The sequence below is a fragment of the Macaca fascicularis genome, chromosome 3 (assembly GCF_037993035.2).
Source record: "Macaca fascicularis isolate 582-1 chromosome 3, T2T-MFA8v1.1".
In the NCBI taxonomy this organism is placed as follows: domain Eukaryota; kingdom Metazoa; phylum Chordata; class Mammalia; order Primates; family Cercopithecidae; genus Macaca; species Macaca fascicularis.
The window spans coordinates 165,243,558-165,266,731 of NC_088377.1; the positions used below are offsets into that span (position 1 = coordinate 165,243,558).

Below are 23,174 nucleotides of genomic sequence, written 5' to 3' on the forward strand. Positions count from 1 at the left end.
ACTACTCTAGGTTGATGATCCATTAATGTGAAACCATTTTCTCTTTTCAAAGCTCGTGTGTGTGTGTGTGTGTGTGTGCGTGTCTTTGTTCTCTGACCTCCTCCTCCACAGCCTTCTTAGGTCTCATCTCTCTACTTGTTTGTCTCTACACAGTGGTAAGCTTTTGGGACTAGAACCACATGTCCCACCCATCTTAACATACCCAGAAGTGCCTAGCATCACATTCTGCATATACTAAAATGTGTGTCTGTATATACAGAATAGACAACCAAATGCAACGTTATCCCTGATGTCCATTTTATGTCCCCAGAAGTATAATATACTTTTATATTTAGACTATAAGTCCTGTATCTGTAGAGGGATTATTAGTTTTACAAAGAACTTTCATAATTATGCTCTTATTTTCATAACAATGATATGAAATAACAAGAACAGTGTTATTACACAGTAGGAAACTGAAGTATAAACCTTTAGATACCTCTAGATGATTTGTCTTAATTCACAAAAACTGACAGATCTTAGACTAAAATACATATTCTCTCCTTTTAATCCAAGTTTGTTTCTCTTAGATACACTTGAAATGCCTTTCACAATATTGAAAATTAAGTACTTTGTTCACAAAAGGAAGAAAGAAAAAAAGAAAGATCAACCAGCTTTTAAAAAATGTATTATGACTCAACCTTAATTGACTTAAACTTTGGTTAAACAGAAATAACTGTGAACGCATTTGAACAAGTCATCAGTGTTCAACAAAATATTCAACACATATTTGATGAGTGCCCAAAACTTTACTAGACAAAGTGATAAAGTGGTAAATATAACTGAAACCCCATGCAGGATCTTCCCTGCTGTTTGTTCGTCATTGATTTAGTATAACTACCTATAGTGCTACCTTACTAAAAAATACTATTTCCATCACTTGCCTTTGCTTGGCTGCATGGCAACTAAATGGCCAGAGTAATGTCAACTATGTGGATTCTTCCAGGGGCCTGTGACATCAGTGCTGTTGGAGGAGTTCGTTGCTAATAGATTTGACTCATGGTTTCAGTTGTTTGATTTTCAGTCTGGAAAAACAGCGTACGGCATAGCAAAAATAAACAATTACCAAGGTTCTGGGAAGCATACTAGAAATAAAGGATTTGTTTTATATTTTCATATTTTTTTCTACTGTTTTATGCCTAACCAAAATAAAATGTGCATTTCTTAAATCACAGACCCAAAGGCCAAAATAATGGTCAAGTACAGAAAAGGAAAAAGGAGAAAAAGGAGAAAACCTGAAATATATCAAAGTAAAAATGAAGCCAACTGAGATATACCTAAGTATTGCTTACTAAACAACAAAATAATAAGATAATTTAAAAACAGAAAAAAAAAGAGAGAAAAATACAAAAGAAGCACACAAAACAAACAAACAAAAAATAATAGGATAACTTAAAGTAGAACTCTCCAAGGTGTTTGAACGCCATTTTTTGTAGAAGGCAAAGATAAAGCTCCAGTTCTCATAAAGCCTCATAAAGAATGGGCTGGATCAGAAAGGACGTAGTAAGTGGCTTTGTAGGGGGTACATAGGATTGTATGACTAATCAAAGCAAGAGCTGTTTTTTAAAATCCAGGCCTGCAAGTGCCACACTCTTTTTCAAGGAAGACAGAGTATCTGTGGGCAAAGTGAGGCTGTAGCAGTGGCAGGTGCCTACAATATAATATGAAGACCAAGCTGCCACATTTCTCCCTGGAAATTCACAAACAATGCTACCTAAATTTCTTATTCCCAAAATAGAAATAGGTGGGTCCAAGGACAGTTAGCTTCTAACACTGTGCTTCAACTCTTTTAACCTAAGACTCTTCGTATCAGTTGCTATAATTATCATCTTGAAACAGGACATGCATTTCTTGCTATATATAGATAGAAAGAATGAGTATTTGGATGTCAGTGTCATTTTGTGTACCTTCCTTGGAACAACAGTAGTATTCAACTAGTCCTTCGCTGTTAAATCTGACCCCTCCCTGAAACTCATTCTCACCAGACAAAACGAGAGGCACTGTTTGAAAAGCTAGGACTGATTTTGTTTCCCCTTTGAGAAAACCCACAGGAAAAGCCAGCTTCCATAGAGGCATATGTGGAGGTGATTACTAGCATTATGAATAGATCTTTCTTTCAAATATATGAGTTACTCAAAATATGTCTTATTGTGTGTGCATAGATGACTAACTACTTGAGGAATAGGCCTCATTAAAATGGTGGTGCCATGGTCATTGTATCATCATCATCATCATCAGTCCCACACTACAGATAAATACTCTCAAAAATGTAAATAATGCATCTACAGAAACAGTAAGTGGTAAAACAAGTAAGTGGTTCACAGGACTATGTCTTCAGTAACAGGCTCTCATTTATTTTACCACATGGTCTTATTTTGGCTTTTCTATCATATGCATTATTTTAAATGTTGCATGGTATAGGTAGATCTATAACAACTATTATATAAATGGATAAAACAGGCAGACCTTCATTGGTTTAAGAGCAGAAAAGTCACTGCAGTGTGTCAAGCCATACTTTAAAGTGTTAGGTGCACATTTTCCCATACATTTGCATTATACTCCAAAGCTTTATGTGAATTTCTAATATTATAAGAAGAAAAAAGTTGTACAAAATTAAAGTGTTTCACAATGCTGGTTGCTTTTCACAAGAATTCTTTATTGAAAAATTCCAAATTAGATTAATAATGATAAAATGTAGACAATGTATACAGTGATCTAACCTTTACCCTTGACTATTGCAATACAAAGTTAATAGTGGTTTAAACATAAAATACTTCTCAACTTGCTTTGAAGATGACTGAAACGCACCTTCTTTTGTCATAGTTAAAGAGGAGTTAGGACCTCTCATTTTGCATTTACAGTTTTCTCAATTTTTTAAATAAAACTGGCAAATTCACTAAAATCCACATATTTATATTCATTAACACTGAGCACAAAGAAAATGTCAGAGATGAGAAGAAAAACAAAAGCATGTAGTGCTCCCAGTAGCCTAAGAAGTACAGAGTTTCAGGAAAAAGGGAAGAATCACTGGCAGCAAATCCAACGAGGGTCTGTAAATTAAGAAATGAAAATGAATATAAAATATGAAATGAGTTTCTAAAGTAAGTCAGAAAGAGGTCACTGAGACCCGCAAGAGGAGTTGTTTTATTGCGGGGGGGCGGTGAAGGGGATAGAGGCCAGATGGCTTTGTGAGTGCCGACAGTGGCCTGAGTTAATTCAAGGATAGCTATGTCAAAACAAATTTAAGGAAGACTATTTTCACTGGAAAATCAGTAAGATAATAAACTTAATTGGTTTTTTAAAAGAAAACAAACAACCTTCCTCAATTAAAAATCCCAATTTTTTTCTTGTTTTATTAATACATTTGCTACTCATTTTTTAGACTATGTATGCTCAATAACTTGACCTAAAATTTCCTGATCAGATTAGATGTCACTGACTGCCCTATCTCTGTCTGTATATCAGATCAGCAATTATTAAACAAAAATCAAAGACAGCAAATTAGTATGACAAGAAAATTGTATTTAATGAAATTTGACGTGAATCTGAAAGATGGAGAAAGAAAAATAGTGTGTATTAAAATACGTCAGAAGTGGATTAGGGTCTGACAACGCAAAGACTTACAGATTTGTCTCTTGAACAAATACCTTTAAATTGTGTGTTAATTCTAAGTGGTTTGGTTTTGTTCCGTCAGTAGGAACACTCCCTGCAGCTGAATTGGCAGGTCCTTTGTTTTCATAAGAGTTCTTTGAACCAATCAGGACACAGATAATCTTATTATACCTCTGTAGGCTTCTGTTTCTTTTGATGAAAGTCTAGAGAAGTCATGGGTAATATTTTACTGTGTGCCAGAGACCGCTTATGTTTCACTTGTACAAGGTCAGATCTTAATTTAACCACCAACTGGATACTTAATTTTAGATACACAGAAGCACACATTGGCTCCAGGGCACTTCCTCTGATTTAGGAAGGCAAGTCCCTGGATAAGAATGACAAGATGATCATTCCAAAAGGTGAGATTATGAAATATTTGATCTGTACCTCACCAACTAGCTTATTGAATATTTCATTATTGGTAATATTTTAAACAGATGGAAATACAAATTATAGTAGCTACTCATTACTTTCTTTCTGGTTGATCACCTACAGGCTTACCTGTTTAGGGCCTTTTTAATCAGAGAATAAAGCTAGAATTTGTTTGCTTATAGAACATCAACTCAATTGCATAATTACTAAGCATAAAAAAATTATATCATGAGAAAAACAGATTAAGAATGAATATCCTTATAGAACATGTCAATATATTTACTACAGAATCCCAGAAGGGTCTCGGCTCACCTCTTGGTTTCTAATTTAAAAATTAACTATCTTTTGTGAATAAATAAATCTCTTTTAAGGCTTTTTCATCACTTGTTGAAAAAGATGAATGCTTTCTGCCCAGACTGAAAAATTTCTGTAGTTAGATTTTTAAAAAATAAACTGAATAGAATTGGAAATTTACTCCTGCAAATTATATCACAAAATCTAAAGGTTGGAAAGTCCTTAAAATTTATGTGATATCATCACTCATATTGTTCTTAAATGCACAGTTAACTTCTAAGGAGCTTTCTATATCTAAAATGATTTGACTTCCATGAAGTAGAGCAGTGATGTGGACAAAAATAATCTTATCACTGCTTTGTGCTGAGAGCATTAAGTTATTGTGATAAAAATTATAATTTTATATTTCAGTTATTTTATGAGACTATTTTATTTTGAAATAGAAATTTGCCCACAAGTTTTATATTTCCCTTGGAGTTGTGGGATGAATTTGTTAGGTAGTTGCTTAAACTTTGTTAGAAAACTTTTTCTCAGGTTTGTGAAGACCTGAGAGCCTTCCGGGGGGATATTAACAGGGCTCCTGTGTTGCAGAGGAACAACACTTTCTCAGTGTAACTCTGAGAAACAGAACCAGAAAAAGGTTAGAAGAGAAGGAGAAACATTATCTTCAGATAATGTTTTGAAGAGATGGATTCAAGTTCACTGGTTTTCCTAATTGTTAGGTTACAAAATAAGACCCTCTTTTCACTAATACCTTCAAAGTAGCTGAGTCATAGTTAGAGTATACTGGTTAAGCGTGGGTGGCTTCCATTGTCAGCTGACTGGGGTGTATCCCACTCTCCACTGCCCACTAGGTATGTGGGCTTAGGTAAGTTACCTAACGACTCTGTGCTTCAGTTTTCTCATCTGTAAAGTGGGGGAGAATTATGTAGACATTAAGTGACATCCATTTAATGCACTTAGTGTAATGCCTGTCACAGGTAAACACTCAATAGATATTAGTTATAATAATTATTAAACTCAATATAAAAATATTTATTAAAGACCTGCTATGCTATGTGCTTGACTGTGTGCTAAACCTTAAAGAGAAATTGGTATTATTTCTGGAGAAAAATCTAAAATACATGATTTAAAGACAGAAAGCTCCCTGAGGACATGGATCCCGTATATCTGTGTCTAGCCCTGTGCCTAGAACATAACAGACATTGAATGTATATTTTTGCATGGACAAATAGGATAGTCTGAACATACGTAGGAAAAAAATAATCACTAAGAATTGGTGGGTTAATTCTTTTCCTTTGTCTTTTTGATTAGCAGAGCAGAAGAATGTAGTATCATAGATAACTGTGCATATTTCAAGATGGTATTTGACAATATTCCTTGATGATGGTCTTGTTATCAAAAAGGAGACATTAATGCTAGGTGTTGGTGTCTTTAAGAGGATTCGTAGCTGGATAAACACCTTTTCTGGGAGGGTGCAAATTAATGGATCAGTGTCAACATAGAGGCCTCTGTCCTGTGCCTATTTCTTTTCAACATTTATCTTTATCGGTGGAGCTTAAGGACATATAGAAGGCATGCTTATTAAGTCAGCAAATAAAACAATACTTGGAGAGATAGAAAATGCGTTCAATTTTAGCAGAAGGAAATAAAAGCCAAATTGAAAAAATATAAAACGTAATAGGAATAAATAGAGTCCAATAGGGTCCTGAATACAATTGCACAGAAAACAATGTGGATAGAATATATGATTTGTAGAATTTTGGGATACTGGGGTCTAAATCAACTGTGTAACATGATAGCCTAAATATTTATCTGAGCTTGGGCTAAATTAACAGATGTATAGTGTTTGAGAAAAGGAAAGTGGTCACACCCACTTAAACTTGTGTTGGTCTGACTGTGGCTCTTGTGTTGCACTCAGAGCCTGTGGTTCAGTGTCACTCTTAGAAAGAAATGGATAAACAGATGTGTTTACAAGAAAGCAATCAAGGCAGTGCAGGAGGTGAGACCATCCTATAGGAAGAGCAGTTGTCCAGCCTCTGAAAGAAAAGGCTCAGTGGAGACCTGAGAGCCTTCCTGGGGGATATTAACAGGGCTCCTGCGTTGCAGAGGAACAATACTTTCTCAGTGTAACTCTGAGAAACAGAACCAGGAAAAGGTTAGAAGAGAAGTAGAAACATTATCTTCAGATGATGTTTGGAAGAGATGGATTCAAGTTCACTGGTTTTCCTAATTGTTAAAGCTGTCTAGGTCGGGCACCGTAGCTCATGCCTATAATCCCAGCATTTTGGGAGGCCGATGGGGGTGGATCACCTGAGGTCAGGAGTTTGAGACCGGCTGACCAACATGGTGAAACCCCGTCTCTACTAAAAATACAAAAATTAGCCCAGCATGGTGGTGGGCTCCTGTAATCCCAGTTACTCGGGAGGCTGGGGCAGGAGAATCACTTGAATCTGGGAGGTGGAGGTTGCAGTGAGCTGAGATCGTGCCATTGGACTCCAGCCTGGTTGACAGAAGGAGACTCTGTCTAAAAAAAGCAAAAAAATGCTGGCTAAAGGAGAAGCGCTCTGTGAGGAAATAGCAAGCTCCCTGACACTTTGATGTTCAAGCTGAGGCTATTAATGACTTGTTGGGCATGTTGTAAACAAAATTTACAGGTGGGGCTACCTGACGGTCTTTAACTCTGAAAATTGGTGATTCTAGGTAAAAGCAGGGAGAAGAAAATAAAAAGGGGGTGTCAGGGTGAATATTGAACGGTAAGCAATAGAACTAAAACTTTCAAAAAGAACTAGAATCCTACTTTCCCATTCCACAGGAGTTCAGTCACAGAATAATAACAGGTAATGTTTACTAACTACTTGCGACCCGTCAGACACAGTTCACCAGGCAGCTAATGCAGGCAGGTCAGGGTTTGAACAAAGGTTCGACCATTATAATCAACTGCCTCCAAAAGAAAGAAATCCATGGCCCGTACATGATTTCGAAACAAGATATGAAAAAATGCAGTGCCTCATTATTATCTGAATCAATATTGAAGGGAAAAAATTTGACTTGCGCACCAGACAGGATTGTCCGTCATGTTGAACAAAGTACATTATGCCAGGAATGAATATTTTTGGAGAGAATATATGTATATATAATTCTATATGAATATTTAGATGTATATTCATAAGAATAATACTTTTTAAAATGCTCAACATTCCTAATCATTAGAGAAATGCAAATCAAAACCACAATGAGATACCATCTCACACACCAGTCAGAATGGCTCCTAATAAAAAATCAAAAAATAGCAGATGCTGGCGAGGTAATAGAGAAAAGGAAATGCTTATACAATGCTGGTGGGAATGTAAATTAGTTTGGCCATTGTGGAAAACAGTGTGGTGATTTCTCAAATAACTTAAAGTAGAATTACCATTCGATCTAGCAATCGCATTTTTGTATATATACACAAAAGGATATAAACCATTGTACCATAAATACACATGCATGCATACACTCACTGCAGCATTGTTCACAACAGCAAAAACATGGAATCAACCTAAATGCACAATGACAGTGGACTGGATAAATATAATGTTGTACATATACACCATAGAATACTAGTCAGCCGTGAAAAAGAATGAGATCATGTCCTTTGCAGCAACATGGATGGAGCTGTAGGTCATTATCCTAAGCAAATTAACACAGGAACAGAAAACCAAATACCCCATGTTCTCACTTACAAGTAGGAGCTAAACTTTGAGTACATATGCACACAAAGAAGGGAACAACAGACACCAAGACCTACGTGAGGGTCGAGAGTGGGAGAAGGGCAAGGATAGAAAAACTGCCTATGAGGTACTATGTCTATTACCTGGATGACAAAACACTCTGTACACCAAACCCTTGCAATATACAATTTACCTATATAACAAATGTTAAGGTAAAACTTAAAATGAAAGTTAAAAAAATAATACTTTTTAAAAGTCTAGAGATGTTATGTTTATTGTTACTATAGGTAATCAATGTAGTCAAAATATTTTTACTCACCCTACAACTCAATTGCACAAACCAGAAGTAGCTTTTTTATTGTCTGTAACTGGCCTCACCTTTCTCAGGAGCCACTACTCACTCATTATTGGAAAATAAACTTCTGGTTTCATGCAGACAGACACAATAACTTAGGTAACGCAGCTTGTGCTTGGGTGATTCAGAAAAATGAATTGCTCTTTCAAATTTCTGCTCCTTCCAACGCCAAGAACCTCTCTTCACAAAGTTCTACCTGCTTTCCTGTACATTTGGGCACTCTCTTTTCTCGAGGTCTCCAAGATTCCTGGCCTGCTCAGTCCTGAGAGGTAGATGCCAAGCCAATTTTCCGGAGAGGGCTTTGTAAGCTTTGCCTCTGTAAAGTCCATCTTAGTTCCCTTTTCTTGTTGCTATTGGTGGTGAAAACTCTTAAAATCTACACCCTTAGCAAATTTCAAGTATACAATACTGTTAACTATAGTTACATTGTTGTACATTAGATTTCCAGAATTTATTCATCCTGTTTAACTGAAATGTGTACCCCTTGGCCAGCACCTCCTAGCCCCTGGCAACCAACAGTCTACTCTTTTTTCTATGACTTCAACGTTTTAGATTCCACAGATAAATATCACAATATTTGTCTTTCTGTACCTGGCTTTTTTCATTTAGTATAATGTCCTCTAGGTTGATCCATGTTGTCACAGATGGCAAGATTCTCTTCTTTTTAAGGTTAATAGTCCATTGTAAATACGTAGCACATTTTCTTCATTTATTCGTCTGTCAATGGACATTTAGGTTGTTTCTATATCTTGGCTGCTGTAAATAATGCTGCAACTAACGTGGAAGTGCAGATATCTCTCTGAGATAGTGATTTCACTTCCTTTGGATATGCATGCAGAAGTGAGATTGCTGGATCGTAAGACAGTCCTATTTTTAAAATTTTGAGAAACCTTTGTACTGTTTTTCACAATAACTATACCCCCAAAAAAGATCAACTATGTGCCAGAATGGGTAGTTTACTTAGCTTGACAGTGGTGAATATGTCACAATGTATGCATATGTCCAATCATCAAGCTGTACATAATAAACACATATAATTTTAAATTGTCAACTATACTTCAATAAAGTTGGGGCAAAAATCCATCATAGTTCCTTAAAAGTGGTTAGTCATAGTTGGTTAAATAAACATCATACTTAAACTGACACTTTACGTTAACTGACATATAATGTTAAATATTCTTCAAGTATGTGAATTTAAATAACTGTAGTATTTCACTTTTTATGTGTACAATAATGTCTTATACAAATTTCCTATTTTGGGATATTTATGTTGTTTCTAATGTTTTGGCAATTTAAACACAGCTGAGATAAACATTCTCACATACACATCTTTTTTTTACATCTTTGATTATTTCTTTTATTTATTTACTTATTTAGTTTTTGAGACAGAATCTTGCTTTATCACCCAAACTGGAGTGCAGTGGCGTGAACATGGCTCACTGCAGCCTCGACCTTCTAGGCTCAAACAATCCTCCCACCTCAGCCCCCCCAAGTAACAAATACAACAGGTGCATACCACCGCATCCGATTAATTTTTGTATTTTTTGTAGAGATGAGGCTTCACCGTGTTGCCCAGGCTGGTCTCAAACTCGTGAACTCAGGCAATCTAGCTATCTCAGCCTCTCAAAGTCCTAGGATTACAGGCGTGAGCCACCAGGCACAGTCTTCTGATTATTTCTATAAGATAGATTCCTAGATGTAGAATTACAGACAAAGGATAGGGCTTTTAAAAATCATTATATCATATTAGCTTGTGATCAGGGTATGTCTACTAATAAGTTGTCTTTTCATGGACCTATCTTACTTTACTCTTTGCTATTCTGTGAGTTTATATTCCCCTAGAAACCCATGAGTTTGTGAGTCTAAAGCTCCTTCCTAAACTGTTGTGAGTGTAGTCCTCAAAAGCTAACATGCATCTTCCCACAGTTCTGTTATGATTAAATTTGACTTGGAAATCAATAGTAAAGAGTAAATATTTCTTTTTTCTCTATTTTTTCTTGGTGTTTTTATTTTTTTAACTTATCTTCATACTAATTTCATTAAAATTTTTTACTTTTGTAATATGAAACTAGAGATAAACAAAACTACTAAACAGGTTCTATCGTTACATAGAAATTAAGCATCAATCAGTGATGTCCCAAAATTTGAAGATAATTTGGCAAAAATATATCTGTGACCTACAGAGGAAACACAAGGCTAATTTTAAGAGTTGTGTTTATTTAATTATACAATTATTCGTTCATTTAGTAAATACTGAATTTTTACCACGTGCCAGATATCATGTTTAGTTTCTACAGATCATTTTGCCTTTTATATCTTTTTCTAAAATATTGAGTTGTGTTTCTTTGAAGGAACATAAAAGTAGCATTTGTTTTTTAGACTAAGATTGTTTGTGTGAGTGCACGTTTTCAATGTATCAGAAGAGCATACTTTGTTGTTAAGAAAGATGCTATTTAAACTGTTCTAGTTCTCCCCATCATGCATAGGATTTCTCTTCAGTAGAAAAGGCAAATGCCATAAAGAGGGAATTGCATAAGTTATTGCTTGTAAGTGAAAGTTACCTGTGACTGTGGGGTAAAACCCAATTCTGACAGAGTTACACTTCTATCTGAAATTTCTGGGGAACTAGTTGATTTTGTTGTTTAAATCATCCTAACAAATCCATTCATGTGATTTGCCACTTCAGGCTATGCAATTCTTAAAAAATAAGTGTTCAGTCACCAAATAAAAAGCAAAGTGACAACAGGATTTTATTTCTATTGATTTCTCCACATCTTTAAAAGTATGCATACAAATGATCAAAGTGCATAAAAATGAGACTTAGTATTGTTTTGTATATAACAACTGTATTTTTTTGACAGTACCAAAAAAAAAAAAATGTCTTTTAACTCTTGCCCTTCCTCTGATAGGATAAATCCTGATGATTCTCTCAGGGACCTCTAGTAGATGAGCTCGACACTCAAGAACCATAGCAGCTTCAAGGTAAAAGAAAAATTCCCAGGGAATCAGTGTCCCCCATTCCACATAGCAGAAATCTGCATCTCCCTCAGAACCTCAGGGTTTCTATTTGGGCTGGCCTTGTATAAAACTGTAAAGAAAACCAAGTTGTTCTCTATTGCCCTTTTCTTATCCCTTCATATCACTTCCCACTAGATCCTAACCTTAAACTTTCTGCCATCTTCCCAGCCTCACGTACTCCAGTAACTATCCCAAGACATCTTGGTTCTAAACTAGGGGCCAGTATGTTGCTATCTAAATTTTAAAAGGGACACTGGAAGATGGAACAATACGCCCTAAAGGACAGAATCTCTTGCTGATGCAATAGAACGACACTGATGTGACAGGTGCTGGGGGCAGTGTGTTATTTATGGACACAGAGCCCTTCCTTGCACCATGGAAGCAACTGTCCACTCTGCTTACTTTCAAGACCAGCCTTGTTTAGGACTCACGGAGATGGTTTCAATTTTGTTATGCCCAAGACAGAGTGTGAGGGTAGGTGGGGCAAACAGATCTGCATGTAAGCAGGAGTAAACCAACTAAACAATTCACGAGGAAGAAATTTGTATTTATCTTTTTCAGGGAAAGGGAGAACCTTGGTTCCGTGCTGTGGGAACTATTGTATTTCAAAGGAAGCTCTGACAGGTGTCAAAAATTTATCAGCTACCTTTACAGGAAGGCAATAGCTCAGATCATGGTTTGGAGGCAGTTTAGCAAAACTGATGCAAAAAGGTGTCATATACTCATGTTCACTCCTGCATCAGACCTTGCAACATTACCAACCTCCTGACTATTTCAGTCAGGCACCAACTGGTATGTTGATCCTGTTGTTTGGACTCCAAGGCAAAAAGTACAGAATGAAGGCAAGCTTAGGAACCTCAGACCACCCTAAGTAATATAAAGCCTTATTGCATGGAGCCAAAGAAAAAGATTTATGTGTCCCTGGAAGCTATTTTTTATTTTTGGAAGTGATTGTCATCAAAAGCTGGCTGTTAAAAGCAAGATCACAGTGTTTTCTTTTAAAGGCAACAGACTGTGAGATATTTTCCTCTAACTTCTGAAAGACCTTAAAAGTGAAGGTATTGCCTGCTCGGTCCAGACTCTACTTATTCGTTCTGAGACATTTGGTGGGTCATTTAACCTCTTGAATCTATAATACCTACAATACAGAATTGGAATGAGAATTTAAAACAAGGTAATGTGTACAAAATGCTTTCCACAGTGCTCAAAACAAGGTGAGCACTTGATAATTTATAGTTATTATTACTATTGCCAAATGTATCAAAAAATTTACATGATCACCAAAGTTCCTTTTCTCACTATCTGAATTAAGGATTTTACTTAGCCTATCTGTAAAATAAACTAATACTTATTGATATCTGAGAAATATATTTGGCATTTAGCATTTAGGAATCCTTAATTCAGTGGTTTTTTACCAGGAGAACATGAAAAAACCTCTGAGATTCCATAAGTTCCTTAAAATTTCATGCAAAATTTTGAGTGGACGTGTGTCCCTCCGGAGAGAGAATCCATAGCTTTCAACGAATGTTTTCATGACCCTAAGCAACGTTAACCAGTGCTTTTAATGAAGAGGCTGGTGGTACAATATGATTGCATCAGTTACTTTGTAAATCAGCTACTTATGGAGAACAAATGATTTCTCTTTTATTAAGTGTCAGTTTCTCTAAGGCATGGTGGCTAATGCCTGTAATTCTAGCACATTGGGGGGCCCATCTATACTAAAACTACAAAAATTAGCCAGGCATGGTGGCCAGTGCCTATAATCCCAGCTACTCGGGAGGCTAAGGCAGGAGAATCGCATGAATACAGGGGGCAGAGGTTGCAGTGAGCTGAGATTGTGCCATTTCACTCCAGCCTGGGCAAAAGAGCAAAACTCCACCTCAAAAAAATAAAAAAATAAAATAAATAAATTTCTCTAGACTGAGATGCGAGACACCCATACATATATCTTAAAGAAGTTCAAATATTGTCTGACCTTTCCTCATGCTTCTGAGTAGTGCTTTATAGAAATAATTTCCCATAGACTGTTGCTGGTAGGTGGGATTGAGTCCTAGCCACTCAAGGAGGTTTAGATAAATAAGTTACTTTTTTTCTTTCTCTTTTTTTTTTTTTTTTTTTTTTTTAGATGAAGTCTTGCTCTGCCACCCAGGCTGGAGCACAGTGGCGTGATCTCTGCTCACTGCAAGCTCCGTCTCCCAGGTTCACGCCATTCTCCTGCCTCAGCCTCCCGAGTAGCTGGGACTACAGGTGCCCACCACCACACCCAGCTAATTTTTTTGTATTTTTTTAGTAGAGATGGGGTTTCACCGTGTTAGCCAGGATGGTCTCGGTCTCCCGACCTCGTGATCCACCTGCCTCGGCCTCCCAAAGTGCTGGGATTACAGGCATGAGCCACCGTGCCTGGCCAGTTACTGTTATTTATGAGATAACACAGGCTCCATAGAGAACTGAGCTGGTCTTAGATAAACAAGTTACTCTTCTCTTGCCTTTATCATTGTGTCTTGATGTCTTTAAGTACATTCCAGTAATGCTCCTTTGACTGACAGTCTGGCACCTTAGTACACCTGCATGCAGATCTTCACTTCATCTCAAGCTTTCAGGAAAAGGCTGCAGACACCTGTGCTAGATTGGAGTTGTTCTGCATAGAAAGTGTTCCCATCATTTTCACCCTATGGTCATTAGAGATACCAAATAGGAACCTAGGTAACTTCCTTTGTGATAGTAGGGGAAAACACAAAAACAAACAAACAAACAAAAAACATTGAAATAAAATACTTTCCACAGACCAGCTCAGTTCTCTATGGAGTCTGTACTCTCTCATACACTGAAAGCCCAAATTTCAAACAGGGTTGGATTTAAGCTGGTGATTTAAATAGGTGAAAGGCTCTGTATCCTATTACTAATCCCAGAGCCATACAATCCCCCCTATCACCCCAGTAATATCACTGAGAAAATCACCAGGCGAGGCCGCAGGTTGAACTTTGTCATCTACTGGTGCTGGCTGACAGACTCGGTACTTGTCTGCTGGTAATGAGTCAACAACTTTTATTCCAGTGACCACAGACAGCAGCTGTTTGCTATAGTTGACAAGGAGTAGGAATAGAGGGAAAAGATAGAAAAAAGAAAAGAGATTTTGTTTCCTCTCAGAAAACTAATGGTCCAAGTGAAAACACAAACACAAGTATGTAAAGAACTTGTAAAGCAAATACAGAATGAGTGAGTATAAACCAAGACATTGGAAAAATATTACATAAGAAGAGATATTCACAGACTAAGACAACTAGAGAGGAACTGAAGAATGACACCAAGGGTTTCCATAGGAGGAATGTCTTGTGCTAGCCTTGACACAGTGTGAACCATGGGTGGGGATCAGCTGAGAGGACCTCGTGAATAAAGAGGAATATTATGGAAAAGAACAGAAGAGAGACAAATGAAGCTAAGCACAGAGTGAACGATCAAATTTGTTTAGTTAGAAAAAAAAGAAACTCCATATCCGAAGGAAATGGTCAGTTCTAAGAACAAAGAGGTGCCTGGATTATGTTTCAATGCTCACTTATTAATTCATTAATTCATTTATTCAACACATATTTAGACAGCACGAACCAGGAGATGATGCTTCTCTTGGCACTGAGGTCACAGACTAATTCCCTGCTATTCCTGAGTTACATTCTAAGGAGAAGAGACACACAATGAACCAATAAACAATACATTAAAAAGCAAAATACCATTTACGTCTACGTGGTGAGTAAGATCTCTAGTGTGGCTTTTGAGGAGTCACAATGTGAGGCTTGGTGGAGCATGGCGACTATCTCGTGTGTGGTCTCTGAACATTAGCACTGTTCTATACCTTTGGTTCTGAGGTGATATTAAGGCCACTGCTATAGAACAATGAACAATTAATCATAATATTGTCAATGAGTTCTGCCCACAGGTTAGAGGCCTTGGATGTTAGCATTTATTATCCAATTATCCAACCTTGAGGAAGAATGAGAAGAGGTAAAGCATGTGTCAACTGTGTTTTGGAAATTGTCTGCAGAGTACCCTTTTGTTTTTCTGTCATTCAGAAGACATACTATAAAGTAAAATTTCATATACAGACTATAAAAGGCTTGAAAAGTACCATCAATCAAAGTTAATTTCATATTAGCCAGTCAACTCAGCTATAGAAATTTTATTTCTATATTTACTAAATGTCCTCTCTAAATAAAATAAAGCAATTAATTCAATAGTAAAGAGTAAGATGGTAAATTCATTCTCCTAATTTGATATTTGGGAGAAATAAGCAAATGAAGACTAATTTACATTTTTCTGTATTCTCTTCAGCGAGATGGGCCAGTCAAGAGCAGTGGCTTATAACAGAACTGTGTAAGGGAGTTAATAGGGACTCTATAGGAGGGCTGGTTTCTGGTCTATGGATGAAGTTAAAATGGTCCTTATCACAATGTTCAAATGATGCTCTGAGACCAGTGAGACTTCGCAGTTGACCACTGATGGTTTGTAAAGAATGTAAAAGGGGCCAGGCACGGTGGCTTATGCCTGTAAACCCCAGCACTTTGGGAGGCCAAGGCGAGCGGGTAACAGGATCAGGAGTTTGAGACCAGTCTGGCCAACATGGAGAAACCCCGTCTCTACTAAAAAAATATGAAAATTAGCCGGGCATGGAGGCGTGCACCTGTAATCCCAGCTACTCAGGAGGCTGAGAAGGAAGAATTGCTTGAATCCAGGAGGTGGAGGTTGCAGTGAGCCAAGATCACACCACTGCACTCCAGCCTGAGTGCCAGAGCAAGACTTCATCTCAAAAACAAAATGAAAAAGAATGTAAAAGGATGACTGTTCTCCCTTACAGCCACTATCCATCTTATCCTCATTGGATCAATTTTTAAGTTTTTAATGTGCTATATACACACTCTCCAAGAAAACTGATGGGCCAAAATTGGCATCAATCAGAAACTCAGGAAAAAGTGAATTCTTATGAGCCCAACTGCAGTCATTACTGAAAAAAAAAAAAAAAAGTCAAAAGTTAAAAAGAGAAATGCTCAAAGGGCAGGTTATTAAAGGTTTCAACAGTTAGACCATTTAGGACGGGCGCGGTGGCTCAAGCCTGTAATCCCAGCACTTTGGGAGGACGAGACGGGCGGATCACGAGGTCAGGAGATCGACACCATCCTGGCTAACACAGTGAAACCCCGTCTCTACTAAAAAAATACAAAAAACTAGCCGGGCGAGGTGGCGGGCGCCTGTAGTCCCAGCTACTCGGGAGGCTGAGGCAGGAGAATGGCGTGAACCCGGGAGGCGGAGCTTGCAGTGAGCTGAGATCCGGCCACTGCACTCCAGCCTGGGCGACAGAGCAAGGCTCCGCCTCAAAAAACAAACAAACAAACAAACAAAAAAAACAGACCATTTAAGTTAACAAAATCAACCTCACATGTAATGTGGATTCAAATGTTACCCGCATTTGTATTTGTTAACCAGGGAAACAAAAATACATTTTAGTTTTTCACTATGCATTTTTCATGTTTATACTGTGTACTGTTTTGGGCCATTTGTTGATAATATTAACTCGTCTCCTTCAAAATTATACGCAGGAATGGATACTAATGATGACCCTGATGAAGACCATCTTACAAGTTATGATATTCAGCTAAGTATTCAAGAATCCATTGAAGCCAGCAAGACTGCGCTTTATCCTGAAAGGTAGTATTCAAACCAACTATCCTCAGCACAATTTCTTTATGGCATTCATTTTGTTGTGAGATAAAATGAACACCATTTCCTAATTCCTCCTCTAGGAAAACTGACCTTTCCTTTCTGATAGGGAATCTAACAGCTTTCCAAGGGCCACTGTACATAAGTTTTAGCAATCTGATCTTCCACAAATCTTCACCTCATGTGGAAAACAGAAAAAACCCTATGTGGAAAATTCCTAGATGAATTTGGTTGTATAGAATTGCCTATTTTCTAAATTAATATAGATTCAAAAAGGGCAATGAGTAATTTGAACATATTTGCAAGTACAGTTTATACAACAAATATACAGACAGGTTGGTATACAGAGGTCTGTACACTCTAGAGCTCGTTCTGCTACTGATTCAGCTAACCCTTTATAGGTAATATATTCCATTGTTGTATGTTTAAAATATGAAGAATAATGCTAAACCACGTAGCCCATTAGTTAATGAATGAGAGAAGAGTTGCAGGTTTTTATTTTATATCACAAAGTAATATACAAACTACCACCTATTTGATTATCTACTCTCTAAATGACAAGAATTAATAAATTAAAATATACCTAAAAGTGATGTATTATGTAGGTAGGATTTATTGAGTCTAAAACTGCAAAAGTAAATTTCTTTCTTAAAAAAAAGACATTATACATCTGACAGAAATAAACTAGTTTACCTTTACTTTTTGTTACAGTGTTTAAAATCTTGTATTCTGGAATTTAGTAGTACTTTTGAAGAGACCCAGTGTTTAAAAATGGTTGCTTTTGAGCTTTGAAAAAATAGACGTAGTACATTGAAATTCCTGGTCTGAAGTATCTCCCTTATCTCCAACAAGCTTTAGAACTTTAGAGCTCCCTGGAAGGCATTCACAACCCTGGTATGCTAGCAGATGTTTCTGCTTAACAGATTAAGTAAATTTGTTATGGAATTCCTTCTTCCCACTTAACAAACACACACACCAGAAAACTTCCATGAGGATTTAAATCATGACCTGCTGGGCCAGTGATTGGGAGTTTGTTTAGTAAATGCCCTGCCTATTTTCACATGTGGAACAGTTGATTTAAAACTCACATATATAGTTTAGACCATAAGCTCCCAAGTAAGTACCTTATTAGCAATTATGAAGTTCAAAGCAATAAACATTTTTTGAGCATAGAATTTTAAAAATTAGAAAAAGCCCTAGAGATCTATTAATTCCATCATTTTTCAGATGAAGAACCCACATCCAGAATGGCTAATTGGCCTCCCCAGAATCACAAAATCAGGCTAGGATCTGAACCTAGCTCTTCTGAATCTGACTCCAATTGTTTACTCCTTTTTTATTGCTTTGAGATCTCTCAGAGATAGCATTGTACTCTTCTATTTCACCATCTTCACGAATATTCTTAGATCAACGCATTGTAAATATACTCTGTGTCTGACTCCCGTACATTTACTTTTTTAAGGAGATAAAATCAGTTGTATGCGTCTCATTTGGATCTTGATTATTAAAATTAAGCTTAAAAATGCAATATAAATTAAAATCTTTGGTTCCTTGAAATATATCACTAGTATCTAGTATAAATATGGTTTTTCTTTATCTTATAGATTTGTACCCCTAAGTGGTCAAAACAGAAAACTTGTGGAGGCCATAAAACAAGGTAAATGAGTGTACCATCTACAGTGGGATGGACTGGAGATTCCACCTTGCAAAAACAGAGATTAGTCTTCAGTCGATGTGTTTAATTTAGGTCACATTCTTGAGCTCCAGGAGTATGTAAAATATAAATATGCAATGGATGAAGCTGATGAAAAAGGATGGTTTCCATTACATGAAGCTGTTGTTCAACCCATTCAACAAATACTTGAGATTGTTCTGGATGGTAAGAGAACATAAAACACGTTTGACCAAACCAGGGCAAGAATATTGACATGCTGATGTTATAAGTGTTTTCAGTGAACATAACTAGCAGAAAGAAAAGGTGGATTAAAATATTATTTGGAATTTGAAAAAGGCAGCACCCGTGTTTTAAACTCAGAGTACAAAAATTAGGACATTTTTTGACATTCAGGGTTTACCTTTTGCATCCTTTTACCTATGAATGAGACACAGGTTGGTGGAAAGGTGTGGTTATCACATAATAGTGATAAAAGTTTCTATATGTCATGAATTAATTGAGTTATATATAACACTCTTTTCTTTTGGAAGTCAATTTTAAATTTTTCATTTTGAACTATCTCTTGAGTTAACAGTTTCCAAAAGATTCTTATATAGTACAACAGGGAGTACTGAAAATATTTGTCTTTACATTACATTGATTTTTTTTCTTAATGTAAGCATTAAAAAATGTTGTGGCAAATCAAGCCAGTGTTAAATATTAACAATAACTTTTATGTTCTAACGCAGTGTTTTCACATCTCAGCATCTTACAGAACACTTTTGAGAGTGCCCTATTGTTCAACTTTCACTGTTGCATGACAGCTGTATGTTCTGGGAGATACACACTTGATTATTAGCCAGCCACCTAGAAAACCAGACAGCTAGACAGACAGATATAGATGATGTTAAGGATCATTTTGACACAATGATACCTACATTCAAGTACATTCTCTTTCCCACATTCACAGACTGCATTTCACAAACAAACAATTTCAGTTACAATATAAATTATAATACAAAGAATTGAAGCACTGTTTTGTAACGTATCAAGAAATGAGACCTAGCGCGCCATTTTCAAAAAAGCAGCTAGAAACAGATTTTGGTTTTCTAGCTGTCAATTTGATTAGCAACTCCATGTACATCTACTTTATCCTCACCGTCATTTGGTAAACTTTTGTCAGTCTTTTCATTTTCATCAATTGACTTTGTTCAATCTGATGTATATAATATTGGGTTGCTCTGATTTGTTTGACATCCTGTCAGTATTTTCAACTTTTCAACATAATGCTTTCATGTCACAGCATCCTATAAGACACTCTGGGAGTTCAAGACCTGTGATGGAGAAACACCCTTGACTTTGGCAGTCAAAGCTGGTCTGGTGAAAAATGTCAGAACTTTGTTAGAAAAGGGAGTGTGGCCCAACACAAAAAATGATAAAGGAGAGACCCCCCTTCTGATTGGTAAATGACCTTTTTTTCTAGAACTTTTATCGTTTGAAACAAATAATAATTATTTATTGGAAATCACTGTATAATGGCTAAAATTGTGATCTCAGTTCCTTCCATTCCCTGAGCTACTTGCTTAAACCCCCTGTCTTCTGTCCTGTGATTTTGTTTTCCTATACTACAAGGATGTGAAATATGAAAGATGGCTATATCCTTCAGTATCCAGTTGTAGAGACTGCAACTGACCAGGAGGGATCTGAATTAGTTTTTTGAAGCCAGAGATAGCAATTTTAAAGGAATATTCTCTAGGTAGGATCCACTTGTAAAGAGGGTTGCATGTGCAGTATGTAGCCAGAAGCAAGAGGTGGAAAGGGATTCCAAAGGGAGAGATCAAGTTCACATCAGACTGATCAGGCAAAGCTGGAAGGAAGGGGAGCCAGCAGATTCTGAGCACACAGACACAGAGCATGGCACCTATGAGGGGTACACTGTGACACAACAAGGGAAGAATGGGAAATGTGAAGTTGACATTTACCAGCTCTGTCTCGTATATCCTGCTATTTGTTGAACAATAAGAATTGGCAAGTCCGTTTGTGAAAGGAGAGAGTGATAAGATTAACTCCAAATGACCCAGAGATAACATTTCCTTTCTCTTAGGGACATAGGATGGTGGAGTAAGAATTTGGTGTTACCATGGAGATTACTGGGTTTAAATCTTAGCAGTCATAGGCCTCAGTTTTCTCAAGTATAAAATGGAAATACAACACCTACCATGCAGAATTGTGATTAAAAATTAGAGAAAAAATATATAAAAGCTTTCACATGTAGTAGATGCTCAAGAGGGAAGAGCCATTATGAAGTTGTCTGTGTGGCAGGAGGAGGAGAGGGAAGAGGAGCAGGAGCAGGAGGAGAGGGAGGATAGGACATAAGATTATTTACCAGCAATCACAGAGGAAGACATTAAAGGTCATAGCTAGTTAAGAACCATCACAGCTCCTGCTCACAGAGGAATCACTTAAAAAAAATTAAGCAGCCTGAATATTAAGAAAATCTGAATATTGTTAAGCAAACTTGGATAAATCATGAACATTAGTAAAATATTTATATTTGATGGCATTGATTCAACAATATCAATGCAAAAAACATGTATTAAGAAGTCACATTGGCCAGGCACGATTGCTCACGCCTGTAATCCCAGCACTTTGGGAGGCCGAGGCGGGCGAATCACGAGGTCAGGAGTTCGAGACCAGCCTGGCCAGCATGGTGAAACCCCATCTCTACTAAAAATACAAAAACAAAAATTAGCTGGGCTTAGTGGCAGCTGCCTGTAATCCCAGCTACTTGGGAGGCTGAGGCAGGAGAATTGCTTGAACCTGGGAGGTGGAGGTTGCAGTGAGCCGAGATTGCACCACTGCACTCCAGCCCGGGTGACAGAGAAAGATTCCGTCTCAAAAAAAAAAAAAAAGTCACATTAAGCTAGAGAGTGTCCTGGGCAGTGTGGGTATAAACATGAATGGACGAATCTTCCTCCTCTCAGAGTCTAGGAGGAAAGTTAAATGTAATTTAAATGGAAAATTAGTGTTATAAGTGCTATAATAAAGTATATATTTAAATTACATTAGGAGAATAAAAGAGCAGTAAATCTGTGAAGGCTTCGAAGAGCCTTGCTCTTGGATTGTCTTGAGGGTTGTATAGGGGAACATCAGCAGACAGGAGTGGCAGACTCCGAGGCAGGTGTTCTGCCCCAGTATAGCTTGCTCAGTGAAGACGGTCTCCACAGCGTGGTGTCATTTTGGCCTGGTTCCTTCCTTCTTGCCTACTTTTTTTTGAGACAGAGTCTCACTCTGTCGCCCAGGCTGGAGTGCAGTGGTGCAATCTCGGCTCACTGCAAGCTCTGCCTCACGGGTTCACGCCATTCTCCTGCCTCAGCCTCCAGAGTAGCTGGGACTACAGGTGCCCGCTGCCACACCCGGCTTATGTTTTGTGTTTTTAGTAGAGACGGGGTTTCACCGTGTTAGCCAGGATGGTCTTGATCTCCTGACCTCATGATCAGTCCGCCTCGGCCTCCCAAAGTGCTGGGATTACAGGCGTGAGCCACCGTGCCTGGCCCCTTCTTGCCTACTCTTGCTCCATGTCAGAGCTTTCAGCCTTCACAAATTCAGATAAGATGGGAAAAACAATCTAATCCATATAGTTAGAATACAGACAAAGCTTCTGTAACAAAAACCAAAAACAGATCCACAAAGCAAACAAATAAACAAGAATGACTTAAAGAGAAAGAAGTCATTTCTCTCTCACACATTGCAGAATGGCCCAGGGTTGTGAGAGTGGCTGTATCAACATTACAGTGTGTTTCCAAGGTTGCTCCCAATGTCACCATTTTCCAGGCAGCAGGAAGGAGGAAAGAGGAAGCTCTAGGCAAGCATCTTCAATTTAAAAAGATGACCTGGACAGTGCACATGGCCTTTCCCCTCATGTCCCATTAGTTCAGATTTTGTCACAATGCCACCACACCTTGGGGCAAAGGAGGCCAGGACATTTGGTGTCTACCTGGATGGTCTGTGGCCAGCTAAATACTTGGGGCCTCTGTGGCTAAAAGGAAAAGGGGAAGCATAAATACTGAGAAACCAATGATAGTCTCTGCGTACATTTTAGCCTGCCTTTAAATCAGTCACATGACACTTTTCATAAATAAACCAGAACTCTTTTCCTGAGTAGGCTCGATAGACATTAAACAGAATACGTATCTGTGGGTGTTGATTCGCCACTAGTAATGCGGCCTGTTTTGTTTGTTTGTTTGTTTTGTGACTGAGTCTTGCTCTGTCGCCCAGGCTGGAGTGCAGTGGCGCGATCTCAAAGCTCTGCCTCCCAGGTTCACACCATTCTCCTGCCTCAGCCTCCCAAGTAGCTGGGAGCTGGGAC

The 23,174-nt window shown here is 37.6% G+C and overlaps 1 protein-coding gene across 9 annotated transcripts in view; it reads left to right on the forward strand.

The window, feature by feature from the left end:
* Positions 1–3,958: 3,958 nt before the first annotated feature.
* Positions 3,959–23,174, forward strand: part of ASB15 (ankyrin repeat and SOCS box containing 15) — a 37,966-nt gene continuing 18,750 nt past the window's right edge. For 3 of the 9 annotated variants that reach the window (XM_005550641.5, XM_074035899.1, XM_005550644.5), the window contains exons 1-6: positions 3,959–4,052; positions 11,337–11,409; positions 17,031–17,139; positions 18,756–18,808; positions 18,899–19,030; positions 20,109–20,267. In XM_005550641.5, coding sequence (XP_005550698.3) covers positions 17,033–17,139; positions 18,756–18,808; positions 18,899–19,030; positions 20,109–20,267 — 451 coding nt within the window. In that variant the 5' untranslated portion in view covers positions 3,959–4,052; positions 11,337–11,409; positions 17,031–17,032. The remainder of the gene's footprint in view (positions 4,053–11,336; positions 11,410–17,030; positions 17,140–18,755; positions 18,809–18,898; positions 19,031–20,108; positions 20,268–23,174) is intronic. The other 6 variants (XM_074035897.1, XM_074035900.1, XM_005550643.5 and 3 more) reach the window with 3 other exon arrangements.